At 37.8% G+C, this 21389-nt stretch overlaps 4 protein-coding genes across 4 annotated transcripts; all 4 read left to right on the top strand.

Moving 5' to 3' along the window:
* The first annotated feature begins 239 nt into the window (after positions 1 to 239).
* On the top strand, positions 240 to 2978 carry LOC148381768 (alpha-1,6-mannosyl-glycoprotein 2-beta-N-acetylglucosaminyltransferase). Its single transcript, XM_088362053.1, has 2 exons — positions 240 to 387; positions 455 to 2978. The coding sequence occupies exon 2, from the start codon at positions 590 to 592 to the stop codon at positions 1844 to 1846; it is 1257 nt and encodes a 418-aa protein (XP_088218179.1). The 5' UTR covers positions 240 to 387; positions 455 to 589; the 3' UTR covers positions 1847 to 2978.
* Positions 2979 to 3612: 634 nt separating this feature from the next.
* On the top strand, positions 3613 to 9180 carry brox (BRO1 domain and CAAX motif containing). The gene is made up of 13 exons (XM_088362054.1): positions 3613 to 3739; positions 4125 to 4253; positions 4467 to 4573; positions 4738 to 4834; positions 4912 to 5007; positions 5085 to 5157; positions 5331 to 5436; positions 5553 to 5642; positions 5794 to 5879; positions 5950 to 6031; positions 6630 to 6780; positions 6887 to 7046; positions 7547 to 9180. Exons 2-13 carry the CDS (start codon positions 4153 to 4155, stop codon positions 7628 to 7630), a joined length of 1233 nt encoding a protein of 410 aa, XP_088218180.1. The 5' UTR covers positions 3613 to 3739; positions 4125 to 4152; the 3' UTR covers positions 7631 to 9180.
* Positions 9181 to 13456: 4276 nt separating this feature from the next.
* LOC148381766 (acidic mammalian chitinase-like) lies at positions 13457 to 17193 on the top strand. The gene is made up of 12 exons (XM_088362042.1): positions 13457 to 13684; positions 13970 to 14014; positions 14091 to 14122; positions 14222 to 14248; positions 14503 to 14698; positions 14773 to 14829; positions 15553 to 15700; positions 15770 to 15867; positions 15947 to 16028; positions 16284 to 16394; positions 16488 to 16547; positions 16639 to 17193. Exons 3-12 carry the CDS (start codon positions 14098 to 14100, stop codon positions 16768 to 16770), a joined length of 936 nt encoding a protein of 311 aa, XP_088218168.1. The 5' UTR covers positions 13457 to 13684; positions 13970 to 14014; positions 14091 to 14097; the 3' UTR covers positions 16771 to 17193.
* A 568-nt stretch (positions 17194 to 17761) lies between these two features.
* Positions 17762 to 19692, top strand: LOC148381765 (meprin A subunit alpha-like). Its single transcript, XM_088362189.1, has 5 exons — positions 17762 to 17999; positions 18059 to 18505; positions 18693 to 18866; positions 18955 to 19129; positions 19269 to 19692. Exons 1-5 carry the CDS (start codon positions 17798 to 17800, stop codon positions 19468 to 19470), a joined length of 1200 nt encoding a protein of 399 aa, XP_088218315.1. The 5' UTR covers positions 17762 to 17797; the 3' UTR covers positions 19471 to 19692.
* Positions 19693 to 21389: the final 1697 nt, after the last annotated feature.

The following is a 21389-nucleotide window of genomic DNA, read 5'->3' as shown; positions in this document are numbered from 1 at the left end:
TTTTTATAAATTGATTAAAATTCAATGAAAAATGTGTTTGGATAAGAAAAGGATATTAAAATGTGTTAGAATAATTGCATCTATATGCCCTGGCGCCGCCCTCTGTTGAATGTCAAACAGAGCCAGATAGTCCGGTTCTCATATTACACACCTCTCTGCAGGAATGATTCGTCCAGCAGCCGCTGACTCCCTGTGACGCTTAAGGGGTCTTTCCACAGCCTACAAGCCAGGGGCGGGACTTAATCTCCGGGTGTAAACTATTGGACACTCGGCCACATTGTACACGTCAGCAGTCAAAGAGTTGTGAAGTGGAGATGAAACACCCCCGTCAGACTTTTCTCTTCCTGTTACGAGCAGCGTGCACTGTCAAGTTACACCGCATTACGGGTGAGTCTAAAACAAGCTAACGATTAACACAATGTTAATACTTAAATCACATATTTTCTCCTTATAGGTGATAAAAGATAGCAGCAACGTGCTGCTGGGACAGGGGAGAGAAGTTTGAATCAACACACGTAACGCTGAAGAAGTACTTTCCAGATAATGTGAGCTGCCGTTGACCAAAGGTTGCTTATCTGACCTTTCCAAAATGAGAATTCGGCTGGCTAAAAAGAATCTGCTGGTACTTTTGGGTGTTTCCTTTGTCGTTTGGACTCTTTTGGTGTCCACACGTGTGCTGTCAGATTCTGGGAACGATTTAAGTGATGTCAAGAATCAAGCTAATCAGGGCACACGCTCGAGCGACAGAGTAAAGTTTAACTTTTCTGGGTCGCTGTCAGAACTGATGCAATCCGTTTACAGGGCAAATTACAAGCAACGTATTTTAAATGCTGAGCGGTTTCTAGGGGAGCCTCAGCTGGTACTGGTTGTGCAGGTCCACAACAGACCGGAATACCTTAAACTTCTCATCAAGTCTTTTGAGAAAGCTGCAGAGGTCCACAGCTTCCTCCTCATCTTCAGCCATGACTATTTTTCAGCGGAAATCAACGCCATTGTGCAAGGGATCACTTTTTGCAAAGTATTGCAAATTTATTTCCCTTTTAGCACTCAGCTGTATCCCAGCGAGTTTCCTGGGCAGGATCCACGGGATTGCCCAAGGGACATTTCCAAAGAAAATGCCATCAAAACAGGATGCCTCAATGCAAAGCACCCGGACTCCTACGGACACTACAGAGAAGCTTCCATCACTCAAACCAAACATCACTGGTGGTGGAAGTTACATTTTGTTTGGGAGCGAGTCAATGCAATACAGGGCTACAGTGGATTCGTAATATTTCTTGAGGAGGACAACTTCATTTTACCAGACATTTTTCACTTCTATAATTCAACGGTTGAGTTCAGGAAGAACAAATGTCAGGATTGTGATATGCTGGCATTGGGAAACCATAATGACTTTGCAGGCTTCCTCACACTGTCTAACAAGGTACTGACCACTGGGTGGATGTCCACAAAGCACAACATAGGCATGGCCATCTCCAGAGAGGCGTACTACAAGATGATGAGCTGCAGCAACGACTTCTGCACGTATGACGATTACAACTGGGACTGGACGCTGCAGCATCTTTCTGGTACCTGCATTTCAAAGCCTATAAAAGTTCTTGTGGCTCAGGGCTCTCGGGTTCTTCATACCGGAGACTGCGGGCTCCATCAGAAGCAGAACTGCAGGCCAGAATGGGCCTCACAGAAGGTTGAGGAGGCACTTAATATAGCTAAAGATGGGCTTTTCCCTTCTTCTCTTGTCCTTTCTGCTTCTGAAGCAGCTCTACACAAGAACCACGTGAAGAATGGAGGGTGGGGAGATGTCCGGGACCATATTCTATGCAATAACTATGCCAAACGCCTTTAAACTGTGCTTTAATGTCACAAATGTTTCAAATGTCCATTCTGCACATTTTTCAAACAAAGTCTAAAGAGTCTTTAGAGTATGTTTTAATATTTGGGAGGTTCCCCCACTCCTTGATTTAAAAAAAAAAAAATCACAAGCAAATCAAGTCCAAGCATGTTGTACATACTTTTACACTGATCGTTGCCGAAGACTTTGTTAATAATGTGAGTGTACTTTAAGAATGTTTGTGTATGATGCAATTCATCTATGAATGATCGAACCCTGCCTCGTGTCCAAACTAAGCTGTGCCAGTTACCTGCGACCTAAATATTGAATTTCAGTCGTTTTATGTCAATCACTTTCACTGGTACAGTCTAAAGTGCAGTTAAATGGCAGGTTAAAGGTATGAAAATGCTACATTGACGCACATAACAGAGGTTACTGAATACTTCATACGTTAAATCATGTATAACAAGTCTTGAATCAGGTTTGTTCATCGGACCTTTTATGTTTGCACCCTCTAGCGATAGTCACCTATGTCAACAATGAGAGCGTCATATATTGGTTTTTGTTGAATTTCATATCCTGGGGTTTGCTTTTGGAACAATATGTCCCAAGGGATCCCAAAATGTACATTTGTGATACAAACAAAAGTGGAAAATATCAATGTGAATTGTGTTTTGGCAGTGAAAAACTGAAGTTTAACACAGTACTATTAGTAGTTTGAGGTTCAGCTGACCAGAAGTGCCTTTTGATTGTTCCTTTGAGCCTAAATGTCAGGAAAAGTACTTGGAATTAGTCTTAAATTCTACAAAAAGGGTGTTAATGAATGTAATTTTTTACCTAAATGTTTATGTGAAATTATCATCTTGCTTGTTATGCAATCAGTAACGCGGGATGGTGCACTTATAGTGTATCTTTAGATTATAAACTTTTAGAATCATTCTTGGTGAAGAATATTCCAAACATGCAATACTGTATATCACGGCCTGTGATGTTAATGTGGTCATAGACTTTGTGCTCTGTTGATGTAATGGGATATTGATAATGTGATTTTTTTTTTTTGGTCTGAATTCTGCCTGTTACTTGTCATACCTGGTTAATGATTTTTCAGAATGGGAAACTAATTTAAAAATATATTTTTCATTATTAATCTGTGTGCCTTGTGTGTACATCCTGTTTATGGGAACAAGTACTGAATGAACTGACAAATGACTTTTTAATTAAGAAAATAATGAAATGACTGTGATATGGCTTAGTGATGTTTTCGTAGCGGTAGTAGTGCGAAGGTACGCGTATCCTCAACATAAGGTTTAGATTATTCTTTATTTACAAAAGCATTCACTGTTTTGTAAATCCTGATAGTTCAAAGGTAGATTCAATCCATGTGTGCCTCATAGTTTACACTTCCTTTTTTTCTTTTATACTCTGGCTGCAAACAGACGCCCTGTTCTTGCCATGGTAATTAATTCTGTACTTAATGGCATGAGACAGCACCCTCACCCTAAACAACAGACTAATTCAGCAAGGTAAAAATAGTGTTGCTTTTCATCCTTGTAGCATTTTGATGAAATCATGTAATTTACACTATCTGGGAGCTATTTCATAAATATTAGAAAGAAACCTAGCCTTTATTTTATCAGAAATTATTAAAAACATTAATTACAGGACTAATGATGCAAATAGACACACTTGTCACATAAATATTGACTTAAATCGTCACACACTGTCAAGTGTGTTAGAAAATCAAGTACTGCAACCTGATAAGCAGGTTGAAGGTACTTCCTGGATTTTTGCCATGTGACTAAACACTGTGATTTCATTGGCTAACGCTCAGTCCCAGTTTATTTCCGGAAGTAACTTGACAGGCTCAGACTTTCCGTCGCATCACTCATAACAAACGTCACAAGCTTGGTAAGTGTTTTACCCATCATTTTACGTGTTGTATTACATATTCATGTTGTAACGAATCGGTCGATATATTGCTATAATCATTTAGATTAAACCAGTGTTAATACTAACATAGCTATTCCTAGATTATGTAATCATAACGTAATCGTCTCTTTTTAAGACATAATGTGACACAATGTGAAAATACCTAATTGAGCCGAAGTGTTAATACGTGGAACACCAAATGAATTTGTGTTTTTGTGTTGTCTTATAGTAACAGCAAGTATCGGTTAGCTGTTAGCTAGCGCTACATTCACTGGAAGTAGCACGTCGAAACTCATCCATGTTGTCAGAATTCCTCATTCTACGTAACTCACAAATTAACTTGATGTCATGCTGACTGTTGAAGACATTATAGGCGTTCCCTCACCCAGGAGATGGCACACTGGTTTCACCGAAATCCCCTTAAGGCTACAGCGCCTGTGTCCTTCAATTTATATGGTGTTGCAGGGAGCCCCGCTGCAAATAAAATCTGCAAGTAGGTCTGATGTGTTGATATATTAATGATAGTGTAATCAGATTTGGACTTCGACCTTTTTTTTTTATCATGATCAAACATTAGCTGTTAGTTTGATGTCCAACTGGTCTGTTGTGTCCTGATGAATGTTTTAAATGTTCTTTCCATTTGTCATATGCTTTTATATACTACAGCAACACCATCTAATGATTGTATTTGTGTTCACAAATTCAGTGACCTAAGGACAACCAGGGCAAGGTTGCTGGAAATGTTCACAGATGTCACCTGCAATGCTGAGATCATGAAAAGTGCCTCAGATGCATACTTCTCCCTCCTACAATGTCAGTTGTTAGACTCATACAAATATATTCTAAAATATAATGATGCAATTGTTGCTAATCGGATTATCTGAATCGCCATGTATGTACATGTCTGGTGCTGTCCACTTTGAGAAAATATAAACATGGTTGGTCATATCACCCACACATGTTGTCTGATACAACAGGCTTCATCGTATCCTTGGATGGAACTACACAGGACAACAAGATGAGATACATTCAGAACTTCAAATGGACTGATACTTTACAAGGGAACACACCAAGGTACGGTTCAATTGTTTTCCCTTTAACACTGATGACGTGTTTTAACGTTCCCTTCATTCCATGCTGTGTCATCTTAGCGCCCAACAAGATGCAATCTTTGAGCTGGTCTCCATGGCCTTCAATGTAGCGCTTTGGTACACCAAGTTCGCCTCAAGGCTTGCTGGAAAAGAAAAGTATGCCATTGTCTTTAAATGTTGCAAAAGTTTGTGCGTTTTTTTTTTTTTCACGAGATGTTTTCTTTTTTTGACAGTGTCTCAGAGGATGAAGCAAAAGATGTTCACCGCAGCCTGAAAGTTGCTGCTGGAATCTTCAAAAATCTTAGGGTAAATAACACATAGGGACTTTCTTGCCATGACCTCATGCTATAGTTTTGATTTTTTTCATCGTATAGTTTAGATTTGGTCTTTCCTAGGAAACCCGTGCCCCATCACTAGAGAGCTGTTTTTGTTTTTTATGTGATTTACTGATTGAGAAAATGGCTTTTAATATCCGGCAGGAGGTGCACATCCCTCGTCTCATCACCCCTGCAGAAAAAGGTAGGGACCTGGATCCCAGAGTGATTGATGCATACATCATCCAGTCTCAGGCAGAAGCTCAAGAAGGTATGTTCCTTTCTAGCTGGGAAATTGTGGGAATTTACCTTCAATGTCAATGTTGTGTAATATGCACAAGTCTGCCAAGTATCTTTGAGTACGCAAACATTCTTCTTTATTCACAGTGACAATCGCCAGAGCCATTGAACTGAAGCACAACGCTTCAATTGTCGCAGCGTTGGCATCTGAGACGGCAAACTTTTATCAGAAAGCTGGTGATTATTTCAAGTCCAGAGTTATTGTCTAGTTGCCATTTGCAAAGTTGTTTATTACAGTAGATCTATTCTGAGGTAAATTAAAACCATAATCAAGGCAGTACTGAAGCAACTGTTAGATATTATTAAAATGTGCTTATTTTGTGTCCAGATCACACTCTAAATACTTTAGAGCCTGAGTGTAGCACCAAGTGGAGGAAGTATCTCCAGTTGAAATTTTACTTCTACATGGCTTATGTAAGTTTGTTTACTTTTGTAAAGGTGGAAAGTATTGTGTGATCTCATCGGCTCAACAATGTGTTGACAGGCATACTGCTATCATGGACAGACACTGCTGGCGAAGGATAAGTGTGGGGAGGCCATACGATCTCTCCAAGAAGCAGAGAAGGGTAAATGTCTTTGTTTCGATGATATGTATCTTAGCAGCATTATCTTGCGCAAATAAGGGATTTTTGTAATTGTAGCTCACTTTTTAATTGTAGTAGTCAGGCAGGTTAGACTAGTTTTACAGTATCTTGGGTTTAGCCTATAAAAAAAAACACAAATATGCAGGTTGAAAATTGAAAAGTGGCTGCACAACTGTTTCATGTCCCCAAAAAGAAATTGGACATCTGTGGAGACTATTAAGAAACTAATATAAAAGGAAATGTAAACGTTTTAAAGCAATTGGAATGTTTAAAGCTGAATAAATTAGTTTTTTTTTTTTTCTTTCAGCTTTTTCTCTGAGGAGTTTAAATTGTTTGCCACTGAACCATTAGTGATGGGGGAAAAAATAACCATTTGTTATATTTTTGTACTCCTCTAGATGGCACTGTTAGTTTTAGGAGTTTGAGAAATAGCAAGGCTACTATCAATGTTGAATGTAGAGTGCCATCTAGAGGACTAAATAAATACTGGTTCAAGAAGCAATTCTTTTCTGTACAGGCCCTCATGCTCGCTTGCCTGGCTGCCTTCTTCATTGAATTAAAATGACGTCTTTTTCTGCAGCTTATAACCGTGCTGAGGAATTGTGTAAAGAGTATCGTCACACCAAAGGTCCGGGATCCACAGCAAAACCATCTGAGCAGCTTTTCTTTCGCAAATTGGGTGGCTTCGTTAAGAACACACTGGAAAAGTGTCAGAGAGAAAATGGCTTCATGTGAGTCAAGTAATATGGTTTTAATTTGCTGTTGCTGATGTTCTTGTCATTGCAAAATGATGTCACCGTTAGCACAATTTAACTAGATTTAATATTTTTTTTCCAGATACTTCCACAAGGTCCCAACTGAACCTCCCCAGCTAGAGTTGAAGGCCAACTATGGCCTGGTGGAGCCAATCCCCTTTGAGCTGCCATCTCCCAATGAGCAGTGTACTCCGGAAGTTTATGCCACTTTTGACCTGACCAAGGGAGCCAAAAATGACAAGGTAGTAGAACCCGCCTTAAAGCATGTTTTGCTTCCGGGATATCAGTTGCTCCTGTGATTGTCTCTGACAAATCAAATGGACCACCACAATTATCTAGTATTATACGTATGTCCAATGAAAAAAATATTTTCCTCCTTCCCTTGTTTTTTTAATTTTTTTTTATAGTTTTATTAAATTTAGGATTGTGTGATACACTAAAACATTTTAAATCATCAACCCGATATTAAGAATGACATACAGTCTGTTCATGACTCAACAATGAGGAAAAACAGAAAATGACATCATAGGAGAGTTCCAAGATGAAAACCACTTCTGACAAAAAAAAAAAAAAATACTAGGCTTGTCTTACATTTGACAAGAAACATTTTGATGGTCCTCAAGACTTTTAGAGAAATATTCTGTCGACAGGATGATATTTGGTTATAATTGTTTCTAATCACCTTGAAAGGCGCCTTATAAATAAAATGTATTATTATTATCTTTATTGTGTTTTTCTTCAGGCCAAACCTAAAGAGGAGGAAGTAAAACCAATGAAGGAACCCGATTTAAAGCCCCAGAAAGACACTGGCTGCATCATTTCCTAAATATATTTGTCATTCCTCTCATGCTGCAGCAGCATTCGGTATCCACACAATTTATCCTCTCTTCTTTTACATGTATGCTGGAATGTGTTTGTGTATTTGAATATAACATCACAATCATTATTGTCATATCTGGTTATGGACTTTTTTTTTTTGAGCTCATAGTAAAGCCCAAGTATTTGTGACATTTGATTTTTGGTCCACAGGGTTTGAGGTCTGGCCCAAAGTATATTATACTACTATGGAAATATCAATAGAGAATTTATTTTGTATAAATCTGCAAATTCACTTCAAGAAATCCGTTTTAGTTACCGTATTTTCCGGACTATAAGGCGCACCGAACTATAAAGCGCACCTTCAATGAATGGCCCATTTTAAAACTTTGTCCTAATATAAGGCGCACCATAAATGCATCATGTCAGATTTTTAATCCAAATCAAATCATTCTCCATTTTATCTTTTTTATTTCAACTTCAGACGCAACAAATTACTTTATAATCACAAAATAATGATCCATAGTCTTTTTGATTCATGATTCATAGTCTTCAGCGGGCCACTGTTCATGACACAATGCTTCAGGCCAGTTTAAATTTAGGAATTTGGTCCATATATAAAGCGCACCAGACTATAAGGCGCACTGTCGACTTTTGAGAAAATTTTAGGTTTTTAGGTGCGCCTTATAGTCCGGAAAATACGCTATACATGTTATTGGCTTTACATTAATTCATTCATTTAAATCTATACTGGGTAAACAAATAAATATGGTGAGCTACTTCATTTTAGGTGTAGCAGTTTCCAATGTTAATCATAACTATATTGACATAGCATGGATCTGTCAGTTTGCTTATTAAATTTAAAACATATAACAAATCTAGATTGTGATTCCATCCCTCATAATCATAGTTCCTTATTTATTCATTTTATGTATATTTTAATAGATAACCTCTAACCAACAGTATTCAACTCAGTTTGACTCAAAAAATGGTGTCCTTTTTTTTTTTTTTTTTTTTTTTATTTTCTTGATACATCACAATTGCCTTATAAAAACTGTACACTCATGTTTACTCTAATTGCTGAGAATGCGCTGTTAATAGTTAACATGACTTGGACTGCAAGATTTGTGAATACAATTAAAAATGAACAATTAAAAAAACAAAAAATAGGCTGTGAATATAATTAAAAATGAACAATTAAGAAAACAAAAAATAGGCTACTGCGAGCTTCGTGACCTGAAGCGCAACCAGCTAAATTGTGTACACACTAATAATTTGAGCTTGTGTTGTATGCTGCTCAACCTTTGTATCCATAGTTGGTCCACCTAGGATAAATAACAGTGAAAAATAAATTGCTGATAAAATTCTACAAAACATAAATGCAATGCGAAAAACAATTATTATTCTCTTCAGAACCGACTGATGCTTGTTTTGTATTTTCATCAAACTGCTTGTTCATCAGTATGGTGAGTTCATTATCATAATTGAAAATCATTGTAAAGTATCTGTTGTCATTTATGTAAACTGTACTACAATCAATATTAAATCACAGTTAAGTGATTTTGTGTTTGTGTTTTGGGTTAGGCGACCACCTATCATAGTTTGACAGAACAGGAAAATAATTTACGTTTATCATGGACTGCAATTTGGTCACCATTTTTGGCCTTTTCTTGAGATCATATTTGAACAAACTCGTCCGATTGTCCTGTGTGTGAGTACCACAAACATGCAAGTACCCCAATTTGGCATTTTAACTGCTCACAACTTTAGTTTTGTTTTTTATTTGTTTGCTTTCACTCGTTAGTTCAAACCGAGACTGAGAGCGCTGTGTGGCTGGCCTCACTTGGTGGAATGAAGGTGGAGTGGTTCCCACAAACATTTCCTTCTTGGCCCAGTTTTAGCAGATAAATGTCAATAGGTGTGTCAGGTATTAATTGTGGTTTACCCTTTTCAAATTAATGCTGACAAATATATTAAGGGTGCTTGTGTAGCTGCATAATTTAGACATTCTTGGTTACAATTATGTTGTTTTCACACAGCTTTTCTTTGTTATTTTGCTTTCACTTGTGAGTTATAGGCCAGTTTCAAACCTCCCATTCATAGCAAAACTTCTTGAAAAAGTAGTAGCGCAGCAGCTTATTGATTACATGGTCGCCAATAATCGATATGAATCCTTTCAGTCTTGTTTTAGAACTAATCATTCCAGTGAGACAGCACTAAAGTGACTAATGATCTCCTCATAGCTATGGATTAAAACACTTCATCGGTATTGTTACTACTCGATCTTAGTGCTGCCTTCGACACTGTAGACTTCGATATTTTAATAGAGCGTCTTAAAAGTTGTGTTGGTATTTCAGAATCAGTACGAAGCTGGTTCTATTCCTATTTATCAGACAGGACGCACCAAGTAGTCCATGGCAATACGTCCTCTGAGCTCTATAATGTTACGTGTGGTGTCCCACAGGGATCGGTACTCGGACCAATTCTATTTCATATTTATATGATTCCGCTTGGGGACATAATACGTAAATATAATATTAGTTTTCAATGTTACGCGGATGACACCCAATTATATATGCCGTTATCGATGACAGATCCGCGGTTCTGTTGTAATCTTGAGGCGTGTCTTGCGGAGATCAAGCAATGGATGTCTCTCAACTTCCTTCGTCTTAACCCAGATAAAACTGAGATGTTGATAATTGGTCCAGCTCGTTAGCAACACTTATTTAAGGAAACCACTATAACTATAGTGAGTACTATCACTCAGAGCGATATTGTAACTAATCTCGGGGTAATATTTGATTTGAAAATGTGATCACATGACCCCAATATTAGCCAACTTACATTGGCTCCCGGTCCATTTAAGATGTGACTTCAAGGTTCTTCTATTAACCTATAAATCATTGCATGGCTTAGCGTCTTCATATCTCGTCGACCTAATTGTTCCTTATGTTCCGTCTCGTAACCTTCGTTCACAAGAAAATGTCTGCAGGGTCTAGAGCATTTTCTATTCGGGCTCCAGAGCTTTGGAATGTCCTACCAATGGATATTAGAACTGCTACCTCACTAGAAACATTTAAGACATGTTTAAAGACACATTTCTATGATATGGCCTTTAATTAACCTGTAGTGGCCGATTCGGCTGGAGTTTGTTTTCGCTCCCCCCACCCCTCCCCGGCTGGGGAGGTGGTTCGGTGACACCCAAGCTGACAGCGGCTATCTGGATTCTCGTCGACCAATTCAGGATGAGGGAACTGCAGTTTACCCTCCTCAAAGACAATGCCAGGACAATCGAGGGCACCTCCGGCAGCTCTTCGCTTTGACTTGAACATCCACTTTTTCATTGATTTTCATATTACGTATTTTATGTGCCCTCTCCGCATCCATTGCAGCCTGGTGATCCTGAAAGGGGGATCCTTCCATCTGTGGTCCTTTCTCAAGGTTTCTCATTTTTCCCCTGGTAGGGTTTTTTTGAGTTTTTCCTTGCCCTTTTGGGAGCTTAAGATCAGGGGATGCTTTGAGAATAATTGTCAATTGTTTGTCTACGTGAAGCCCTTTGAGACTGCTTGTGATTTAGGGCTATACAAATAAACTTGACTTGACTTGAGTTCAAACCGAGACTGAGAGCGCTGTGTGACTTGCCTCACTTAGCAGAATGAAGGTGGATTGTTTCCCTCAAGCCTTTCCTTCTTTGTCCAGTTTCAGCAGATAAACGTCAATAGGTGTGTCAGGTATTAATTGTGGTTTACCCTTTTCAAATGAGTGTTGACAAACGATTAAATATATTAAGGGTGCTTGTGCATAATTACGACATTCTTACTTACTATTATGTTGTTTTCACTCGGTGGACGAAAATGGATGGCAAGAATAAGGAAAGTTTTTTTGCTGCACTCAAGTGCTCCATGATAATTTTTTACTCTAAAATTTTCAGGGTCTATGTTTTAATGTTACGCCTGAAAAACAGAAGCATGCAAACAACTTCATTTTAATGCAAACGTTCACTCGTCATGTCGCCCTTCACTTTTTTCATAAAGACAATGTTGCAAGTTCTCCTAATAATTGTGACATCAGCACTGTCTCAGTCATTCACAATCGATGCTTTATGAGCAGCTTGGCATGATTAGACGCTCAAAAAAACAGTCCATGATGCACAATAGACCCAAGTTACACAAGTGCACACCTACGCGATCTTAAGCAACATTTTATACCAGCTCTTGTAAGATCCAAATGTCCACGGTGGTCGGTGTGTGTCCAACCCATATCACTCACCAGCTTTTTAAAGCCACCCATCTTCAAAGTTGGCGATACTACGGTGTACAACGTGAGGATGGAGGCCTCAAGTGGCACCTCCAATTCATATTTTGTCATACATATTAAATTTTGCAATAAGATCAAAATCGCTATACCATATTAAACAACCATATTACATAGCGCATGTTTTTTCAATATTGTGCTACCCAATTTCTAAGAGTATGGGAAAGGTTCGTAAAAATGTAGGGAGCGTGAGAAAGCCTTAAAATATCTCGCTATAATAAAATTCAATATGTGCTTGCCACTTTTCATCTGTCGTAAGGGTCAGGACAGGCAATAATTCACATGTTGCAATACACGTGATCGAGTTGGAGTGAAGACAACAGAAAAAAACTAACTGGGTGTGTGATGGGTGTATTCAAGCAACACATTAATCTAACAAATAGCTGAGACAATGCTCAAATGAGTTGGCAGTTAATGTCTGTGCATTTGAGGTGAAGGTGGATGAGGTACTAGCTAATATACAATGCAAACTTTGGCATTGCAATCGTAAGAAACTCTGAAAATCCAGGGTCTGATAGACCGATTTGCTCAGACTTATTGCTTTTTTCAAAAACAAAGAATTGACCATTGTAAAACATTTGCAGTTTGCGACAAGGCGTTAGCACCAGGAAATGAATTAATTGCAATTAACACATGATAGGGTGTATTATGTCTTGACATTTTGGCATTCAGAGGAAGACCAAATGGGTGTGTGCAGAGTGCATTCAGAGTGAATGTATTCAGTTTTAACCCTTTTCTTGGCTACTTTTGATGTCTGTGCATTTTTGGCGAAGGTGGACAAATTTTCAAAGTCAAACATGAAGTTGCAACATGGTTGCCGGGCATTTTGGGACTCGATCGCTCTGCCCAAAAGTGAACGTAATCACATGCTGTTCAGTTACAAGTAATTTCATGTTAAAAAGAGAGTTGCTACTTACTCGCCAACTTGTGCACTCGATTCCCAATTGGGCTGCACAGAAAATATCATCTCAAAGAAAATTTGGAGACTGACTTCTCCTTTAAATATAGAAACCTTAAAAACACTTTCCTTGACTACTACTTATAAGGTAAATGCATTAAAAAAATAAATGCTGGTATGCGTAACTTAATTAGTCATTTGTATTTAATTCTGTGGCTTGTTTGGGCACCACTCAAGCTTGCACCACCAAAACATGAGTTGAAAAAATATATAATAATGATTTATATTTTGGGGGAAAAAAAATAGCTCATAGGTGAGTCCATTGGTGGCAAATTGTGAATTTCAGGGATCCATTTTATGTGTAACTCAAATGAATCAATTCCTGTCCTTGCATTGACCATCGAAACATCTTTAAAAATGCAAACATGCTAACGTAGTATTTCTGGGATGTGTACATTTGAGGCTCCAAAAAGTTTATTAGACGTGCAAGGCGTGATGCCATGGCGTGAACACGAATGGGCCTTTTTTTTTTTTTTTTTTTGGGCTTTCATGAGAACATGAGTCCCATCTTTAATTAAGTCCTTCCTGGTTTCAAGAGAAACACGATGTTCCTTTCTTATCGTTGCTTGTTGCTGAGTCAGCAAAGGTTAAAGTAATTTTGAGTGTCAACAACACTTGAAATTAAAAAATTCCATTGATCCATTTGCAGTCATGAACTAATTATAACGCGTCCTTTAACGTTGTGAAACAATCTATGGCCCAACCCTGCTACAGTAGCAGATAAATTCGGCAACATCTCCCACTCAAGCATCAGTTCTCCACCGAGGAACACTTGCAGCTTTCTTCCAGCTGGTAAGTAAATGGACGCATACTTGATCTGTTGATTTATTAGGCAATTCAATTGGATGAGGGTGTCGGCACTCCATCTTTAATTCAAAAGCAAACACAATTTCAGTGTCCATCTAATATTGGCAACTGAAATGATGGGGAGGACAACCATTTTTTATTTGCAGTAATTTTACAATTCAGAAACGCAATTGTTCTATTGAGCTTTCCAAATTTGCTCTGATTTAATTTCTGTCAGCGTTGAATGAACATTGTCATCACGTTGCTTGTTTTTCTTTGTGTGTTTTTTAGTTATTCAGATTCTTTGGTAACTCTCCATCCACCAATCCATTTAAAGTAAGGATGTTTCTGATTGACTGATCAAAATGTCATGCAACTTGGAATGACCTCTTTGTTTTCTATGATTTTGTAGCAACAAGATGCAGAAGTTAATTCTTCTAGCAGGTAAGGTGCACCAATGAAAGTAATATTTTGAAAAGTTTCAATAAGCTTGTTTTACATAAAAGTTTTAATATATGTCAATTCTTTTTTTTTTTTCACAAGGCCTGTGTGCCATCATTGCTGACACATGTAAGTTCATGTCTTGTGATGATTTGTCCATAGCAGAAAATCTTATATCATTGTTACAAACTAATTCACAACTGGTTATTTTCATGTTTTACCTGTTGAAACTGTTTGGGGGTTTTTTTGTTATTTTTTTTACAAGGCCTGTGTGCCCCCTCCGCTCAGCCGCGTACGTTTATGTCTTGTGATGATTTGTAGATAGCAGAAAATGTTATATGATTGTACAAACTAATTTCCAGCTGGTTATTTTCATGTTTTAGGTTTGGCAGCCAAAAACCTGGCGTGCATGTATCAGAGCACCTCGGCTCAAATTGGCGCAAACCCATTTGATATTTTGCGTGACATCGATTCTCAGCTGTGCAGCCAAATCATCTACAGCTCCCTTAAGCCTGCGCCGGTTTCCTTGAGCTGTTATGAAGAGAGCAAGTTTCAAGCCTTCGCTGACTTAAAGCAAAGGTCTGAATCTGACCACCATTTGCTTTATTATTGAATATGTTGAATAATAACAAGAAATATTTTTGTTCCAACAGCAATCCAGAGCTTCAAACCTTTTTGGAAGTCGATCTGTCTACTGCTGGAAGCCAGATGTAAGTCACAAAACAGATTGAGGCCTTCTTGTATTCCAGACTTGCTTGCTGTCTGGGCAGATTAGAAGTAGCTAAATAATAAATTGAATTGCAGTAATAAATAATAACGAAAACAAAACATTGTTAAATTTCCTTAAATTTGGGGTGTCAAACTCACTTTTGTCACAGGCCGCATCGTAGCCATAGTTTCCTTCGGAGGGCCATTATGACTGTCAACGTCTTCTCTATACAGTATAGGCTACAAAACAAACTGATGAATAAATACTTTTGAAATCAGAAACTTCAAATTTCTTAAAAAGATGAATGGTCATAAAAATTGCAAGCAATATCTAAATTTTTTTAAAAATCTAAGACAATTTGTAATTTTAGTAATGCAATATTTGTCTTCGCAGGCCACATAGAATGATGTGGCGGTCCGTATCTGGCCCCCGGGCCTTGAGTTTGACATCGATGCCTTAAATGATGTAATACTGTATGTTTTTAGAAAGTACACGAATATACAGTGCTATTTTAGTTTATTAAAAAAAAATACATTTTTGAAACTGATTAATGGCATTTGCATTGACTTCAATGGGGTTATAGATGATTTGCGAGACAAGCGTTTTGAATGATAAGTCACGGAACTAACTGGAATATCAAGGAACCACAGTACTTAAAAGAAGACTTGATTGGAAGCACATAACACGTGCTGTGCTTCAAGAAAGCTTTCTCTTTTTTTCACAGATTCGTACCAGAAATCCGGGAGATTTTCATCGCATCTGTAATCAAGCATTTGGTCGCTGGGAATTTTGATGGCCTAAACATCAAGTGGGCAGCTGAGACGAGCAGCAGTCAACCAAACGTCAAGCAACTTTTCAGTTCCTTCATACAGGTTTTTGATATTGATATTCTTGTTCTATAAATGGGAGCAAAGACTTAACGACGATGTTCTGCTGAGCAGACACTGAGAGGCAGGCTGGGCCACCGACAGCTCAGTCTAAGTGTCTCCGCTGCACAATCTGACATCAGCAGGAGCTATGACTTCTTCGAGCTTTCCAAGTAATCACAAATATCATTTTTTTGGCAATGCTGTATTTATTCCAAGACGGGCAAGAACTCAAGTGTGCTTTACCCACAGATACGTGGACTTCTTCTATGTGATGTCCTTCGACCTTGACCAACAATCGTCCAGTAATGGTCCAGCACAATTCCCTAATGCGGTAATTAAGCACGACTATGAAACTTTATCCATAATTCAATTTTTTTTACATAACATTGTGTCAAAATTTAAAATAATGTATAAATACAATTACATTGAAAACCTGTTTGCCCTTCATTCAGCCTTTTTAGTATAAATCACTGGCTGCTAAAAAAAAAAAAAAAAAAAAAGGGCAGCGGGATGTTTTGTGGACAACTCTTGCCTGAGAATTCTGAATTCTGTTCTCCTGGCCTTGTGTGTTTTCCTTTTATTTTAGATAGAGGCGATGGAGCGCTTTGACGTAGAAGGTGTTCCAAAAGAAAAGCTTCTCATGGGTATCGCTTCGTATGGTATTGGAGCTGAGCAAGCGATCATTCCCAAATATGAGGTAAAATCACGTGACACTGGACCATTCAAACCTATGATAAAACATGATGTCCAAAATTTAATATTATATATATATTATATTTGAATATTTTAGCAATCCAGTTATTCACCGGAGGAAGTTTACTTTGACAGCCTTAAGACCATTGAGGATAAGGTAGTCAAATATCAAGTGTCTTTTTTTATTTTTTATTATCCCTCATTCTGCTGTTAAAGCTTTTTTTTTTTTTAATTTGCTACCCATCCAGGCCAACTTCATCAAAAGCAGTGAGTATGGAGGTGTCATTGTCAAGGCTCTGCACCTGGATGACTTCAATAGAAAGGGTGGCGAAGAGAAATATCCTGTCATCCAACGTCTCCATGACATAATTCTTGAATAGAAAGCTTCCCTTTCTATGATGACGTGCACTGCGGTGAAGGAACATATCACTTATAACACAGGGGAATGGTTTCATAATTTCACCCCAAAATTTCCTTGTCATAGGAATTGGATACATCATTTTGGTGATCAAAAGAATGGATACAGTTATATTCATTGATTGGTGGAACTACTGTCTTAAATCAGACCTAAGTGCAAACTGGCTTCAATTTTCGACACGTAACACATGATCAGGCCTCATTCCAGTTTGTGCTCATCAAAGTTTGAGGGGGTATTTTGGTATTATATGTGGGCTTTAATAATGGTGACGTTAATCTACTGCTGATAATGCGATGTGCACGTCTGTTGTTACCATACTTTCATGATCTTCTTCAGCTGTTTGTGTGGAACAAAATTCAATAAAATGTCTCAGTTGACAACAAAACTTGGATTCATGATATGGCAACAACGAGACAATGAGATGGAAATGAATACAAACTTGTGATGCTTACCAAATGTAAACAATTGTGTATATGGGTGGTTCTCAGAAAGTATGGTTTAAGAGTTTGGCATGAAAGGCCAAAAATACCATACCATACCATACCATACCATACCATACCATACCATACCATACCATACCATACCATACCATACCATACCATACCATACCATACCATACCATACCATACCATACCATACCATACCATACAATTAGCGCATTTCACAATGGCTGCAGCTGTACATCTAATAATGGGACTCCCATAAAGACAATAAAAACAGTAAATTAAAACAAATTAATATACAGCAGTAGAACAATAACAAAAAAGTCAGTTCAAAACCAATAAAATGGGGTCTTCAAATGAGTTTTAAAACTGGACAGAGAGGGTGATAGCATTTTAAGGGATATTATTCCACAGGAAAAAACAAACTTGTATAAATGTCGTGGTCTACTCAATTGTGTCATATTGTCAATTTGGTAACTGGGAACCCAAGCACAACTTTCTCACAACTTTTTTTTTATATGTCTCCTTTAAGATTCTGGCTACTTCATGAAGTTTGACACTTCTACTGGTAATGCTGCAAACAGTGCCTTACTGGAGTCTCGCATTCTTTATCCCAAGAGACATGAGCAGTGCTTGCAGTTCTTCTATAAGATGAGCGGAGTAGCAGGGGACAAATTAGTGATTTGGGTCCGGATGGACGATGGAACTGGGACTGTTCGCAGTGTCAGGAAGATCCACACCATCACAGGTATTGGACTTTAGATAGAAAATGATGCATAAATCGATTTAACTTTGCTTACTTCCTAGGTGACGGAAATGACGCCTGGAAAATAAGCCATGTAACACTCAAGATGTCACAAAAATTCCGCTATATCTTCCAAGGAATCAGAGGATCAAAAAGCTCCTCTGGTGCCATCTCTCTCGATGATATCACTCTTAGTGAGACTGTTTGCCCCAATGCCATCTGGCAAATCCACAACTTTACTGGACTTCTTTCCAGCACCCCACCTGGCAGTCCAGTAAAAAGTCCATGCTTCTACAACAATGAAGGCTACTCGTTTGGGATAAGCATTTACCCCAATGGAAAAGACAATGTCTACCAAGACTACGTGGGTTTGTTTTTCTACCTTTGCAGTGGTGAAAATGATGTAGTGATGCAGTGGCCGGCCCAGAATCGACAAGTTACATTTGTCGTCATGGATCAAGATCCTGATGTTAAAATGAGGATGTCCTCAACAAGGAGTTTTACCACTGGTAGGTTAAACTCACGGGCATAGACGGTACTGCCGTCCTTAGTTGGTTTCTCAAAAACAAAGATTTTTTTATTTAAAGAACTTGGTATACAAACATAGATGACAAATATTTTTAATCCATTTGCATTGAGTGTGACAATGTCAAATGACTACAAATGAGTGATCAATCAATTTCTTGCCATTTGTAGATGTTGATGAGCGCTGGAGCAAACCAACAGCTACATCTGGTGCAGTATGGAATGATGATTGCAACTGTTACCAGGGTGGAGAAAGAGGCTGGAGCACTTTTATTTCTCACAAGCAAATCCACAAAAGGAGCTTCATCAAAAACAATGACCTCATCATTTTTGCTGATTTTAATGGTGATAATCACGAACGTCCACTGTTGATGCTATGTCACATGTGAAGTGTTTAGAAGTTAATATCAATTTTATTCATTTGTCTCAACAGATCTGACACATTTAATCAAGACTGAAGTGCCCGTCAAACCTCTCCCACGAAACAAAGATGCTGAGAATCCAGCGGAAATTATCTTGGAGGCTTCCGAATCTGCAGACCCTTGTCGTCCCAACCCTTGTTTGAATGGTGGTGTGTGTGTGGAGAGAGATGGAGCAGCCTCCTGCAGGTGTGTAAGCGATTTTATGGAGTGTTTTGAAAAGAAAAAAATGTCCTGGTTATGATAATGCAAATTATTATTATAAGCGATGGTGAAAAGCATCACGTGTTTGATCCGGATGAATTCTTTACCCTCTGCTTCTTTTCAGGTGTGCTTCAAGCCAGACCTCGCTCTACAGTGGTATGAGGTGCGAAAATGTGAATATAGGCAGACGCATTCTGCAAGCGTCTGACTCTGAGCGTGAACTCCACGTGCCGATGATCGAAAAGGTGCCCTCCCGTTCACCAGCATCAACGCCAAGTCTGTTTGTCGTCTTAACTGTTTGGATAGTAAATGTCTTACTGATGTAGACCACCAGTCCAATTTCAGATCAATATATCGTGTTCAAAGAAGACAGATGTCCAATGTCCATAAAAAATGTCAACTATAGGAGTCCTCATCCTGACACTGTAACTATTCTGGGGATCGATTTCTTCGTATGATTACTGTAATTTGATAGTAAGAATATTAGTATTTTTAGAAATTGTTTGATAATTTAACTGAATTTGATAACATTAAAAAATGTGATTGATTTTTTGGAGTATTTTTTTTGCAAGTGTTGAATTGACTTTAATCATGTACCAAGTATTTTCTACTTATGAAAATACAACCCACAATTTTGGTCATATTAATAATATCTTTATTTTCTTTAAAAATAACACTTTTCCAGATGTTGACTTGCAATAAAAAAATCTGAGTTTATTAAGAAAAACTACATTAAGCATTCTTTTGTAGTGCACTACATATAGTATGCCAATAAGTTTATTATTGGGATGAATTGTACTTGCCAAAATAGTTTTGATGCAACATATAATTTTAATTTTTACTTGATTATATATATGTAAAGAAGTAACCTTTGTGTTTCTGTGTGTTTCACATCTCCCACTTTCTTGTTTTATTGTGTTTGTGGCATTGGGGAAAGCTGTTGTAAAACCCAGCAAGAGACAATCCTAACCTTGCATCATTTGATGGACAGTTTCTATGTGACATCTTGAAGGAGAAATATTGGTTTGGTAGTGGATTAGTTCCTTATAAAAATGAAATGCTGTCTGCCTGTGCCATCCCTTCTGTCATGGAACATGCAAATTTTTAATGGTGCTTTGGTACAAAGGTTGTAATGGAGAGTTCCACCCCCTGATGAATTTGTATCAAATTTGGATGCACAATCCATCCAGAGTAAGTTTCTATTCACCTGTTGCAGCTGAAAGGTAAGAAATGACCCTCAGATTATTTTTCTCAAACTTTTTTTGTGACTGCCATTACCTTAAGATAAACCAATCATATTTATCTCTGACAACAATGCCGTGCTCAACCCAAGTATGAATGGGGCTACCCATTTTTTATTTAGTTTTCAGAAAAGTAATTTGCTTTCATTCATTTAAAATGTAGAAAAATGGCAACAAATGGAATTATGTGAAACGTAATCATCTTAGTCTTCCAAAACTACTTAATCAACAACAGTCACTTAAATTGTTTTCCAATTAACCATCACATAAAAATTAATGGTACTTGATAATTACACCATTTGACCTACTTATCCCTTTTTTGGTGGCTTACACTTTGTGTACTTTAGTGGCCCTGTGTTTTTCTGTGAGGTTTTTGTTTGCGTGCTACAGTGGGGTTATAATTCTGACGTAAATGCACATTATTATGAAAGCATTGTAAAATTCATGAGAAAAAATATGCAAAGTTGCTGGTCGACGGTATGGCCTGCTAAATTCAAACTTTGCGGTATCACAGCGATGGAGAGGAGTAAATGTGGCATTGTTTCAAAAAGCAGTCAAACAAATTGTCACTGTTCTGTTTAAATATTATACCACACTGACATTATACTTGCAGTAGTACAAATAATTTGTAAGGCATTTTGTCAAAAGTGATAGAATTAAAGTTGAGTACTGAATTGAATTTAAATTGAATAATTGTTGCCTAGGGCCTGATGGAAGATCTATTTATAAATCGTAAACCAGACAAACACATTTCCTCACTAAGTGACACACATCATCGGAATGGTAATTCTGGCATACGTAAACCAATTTGCAGGAGGTGCATTTTTCAGTGGCCCATTCACTTAAATTCAGATTAATTGTCATGACAACAAGTGCAATGAAAGGTAAAGTGCAGACCATTCAATGTAAAGAGGGGACAAATATATCCTAAATGATTAAAATAGAAAATTTTAAGAACAATCAAGATCAAATCTAAAATTAAAATAGGCACTACAAGCCGTGCT

The sequence above is a fragment of the Syngnathus floridae genome, chromosome 19, assembly GCF_059516105.1.
Source record: "Syngnathus floridae isolate MCC-2025c chromosome 19, RoL_Sflo_1.0, whole genome shotgun sequence".
Taxonomy (NCBI): Eukaryota; Metazoa; Chordata; class Actinopteri; order Syngnathiformes; family Syngnathidae; genus Syngnathus; species Syngnathus floridae.
Note: the sequence above shows the minus strand (reverse complement) of the source record. Positions and strands in the feature narration are given on the sequence as shown.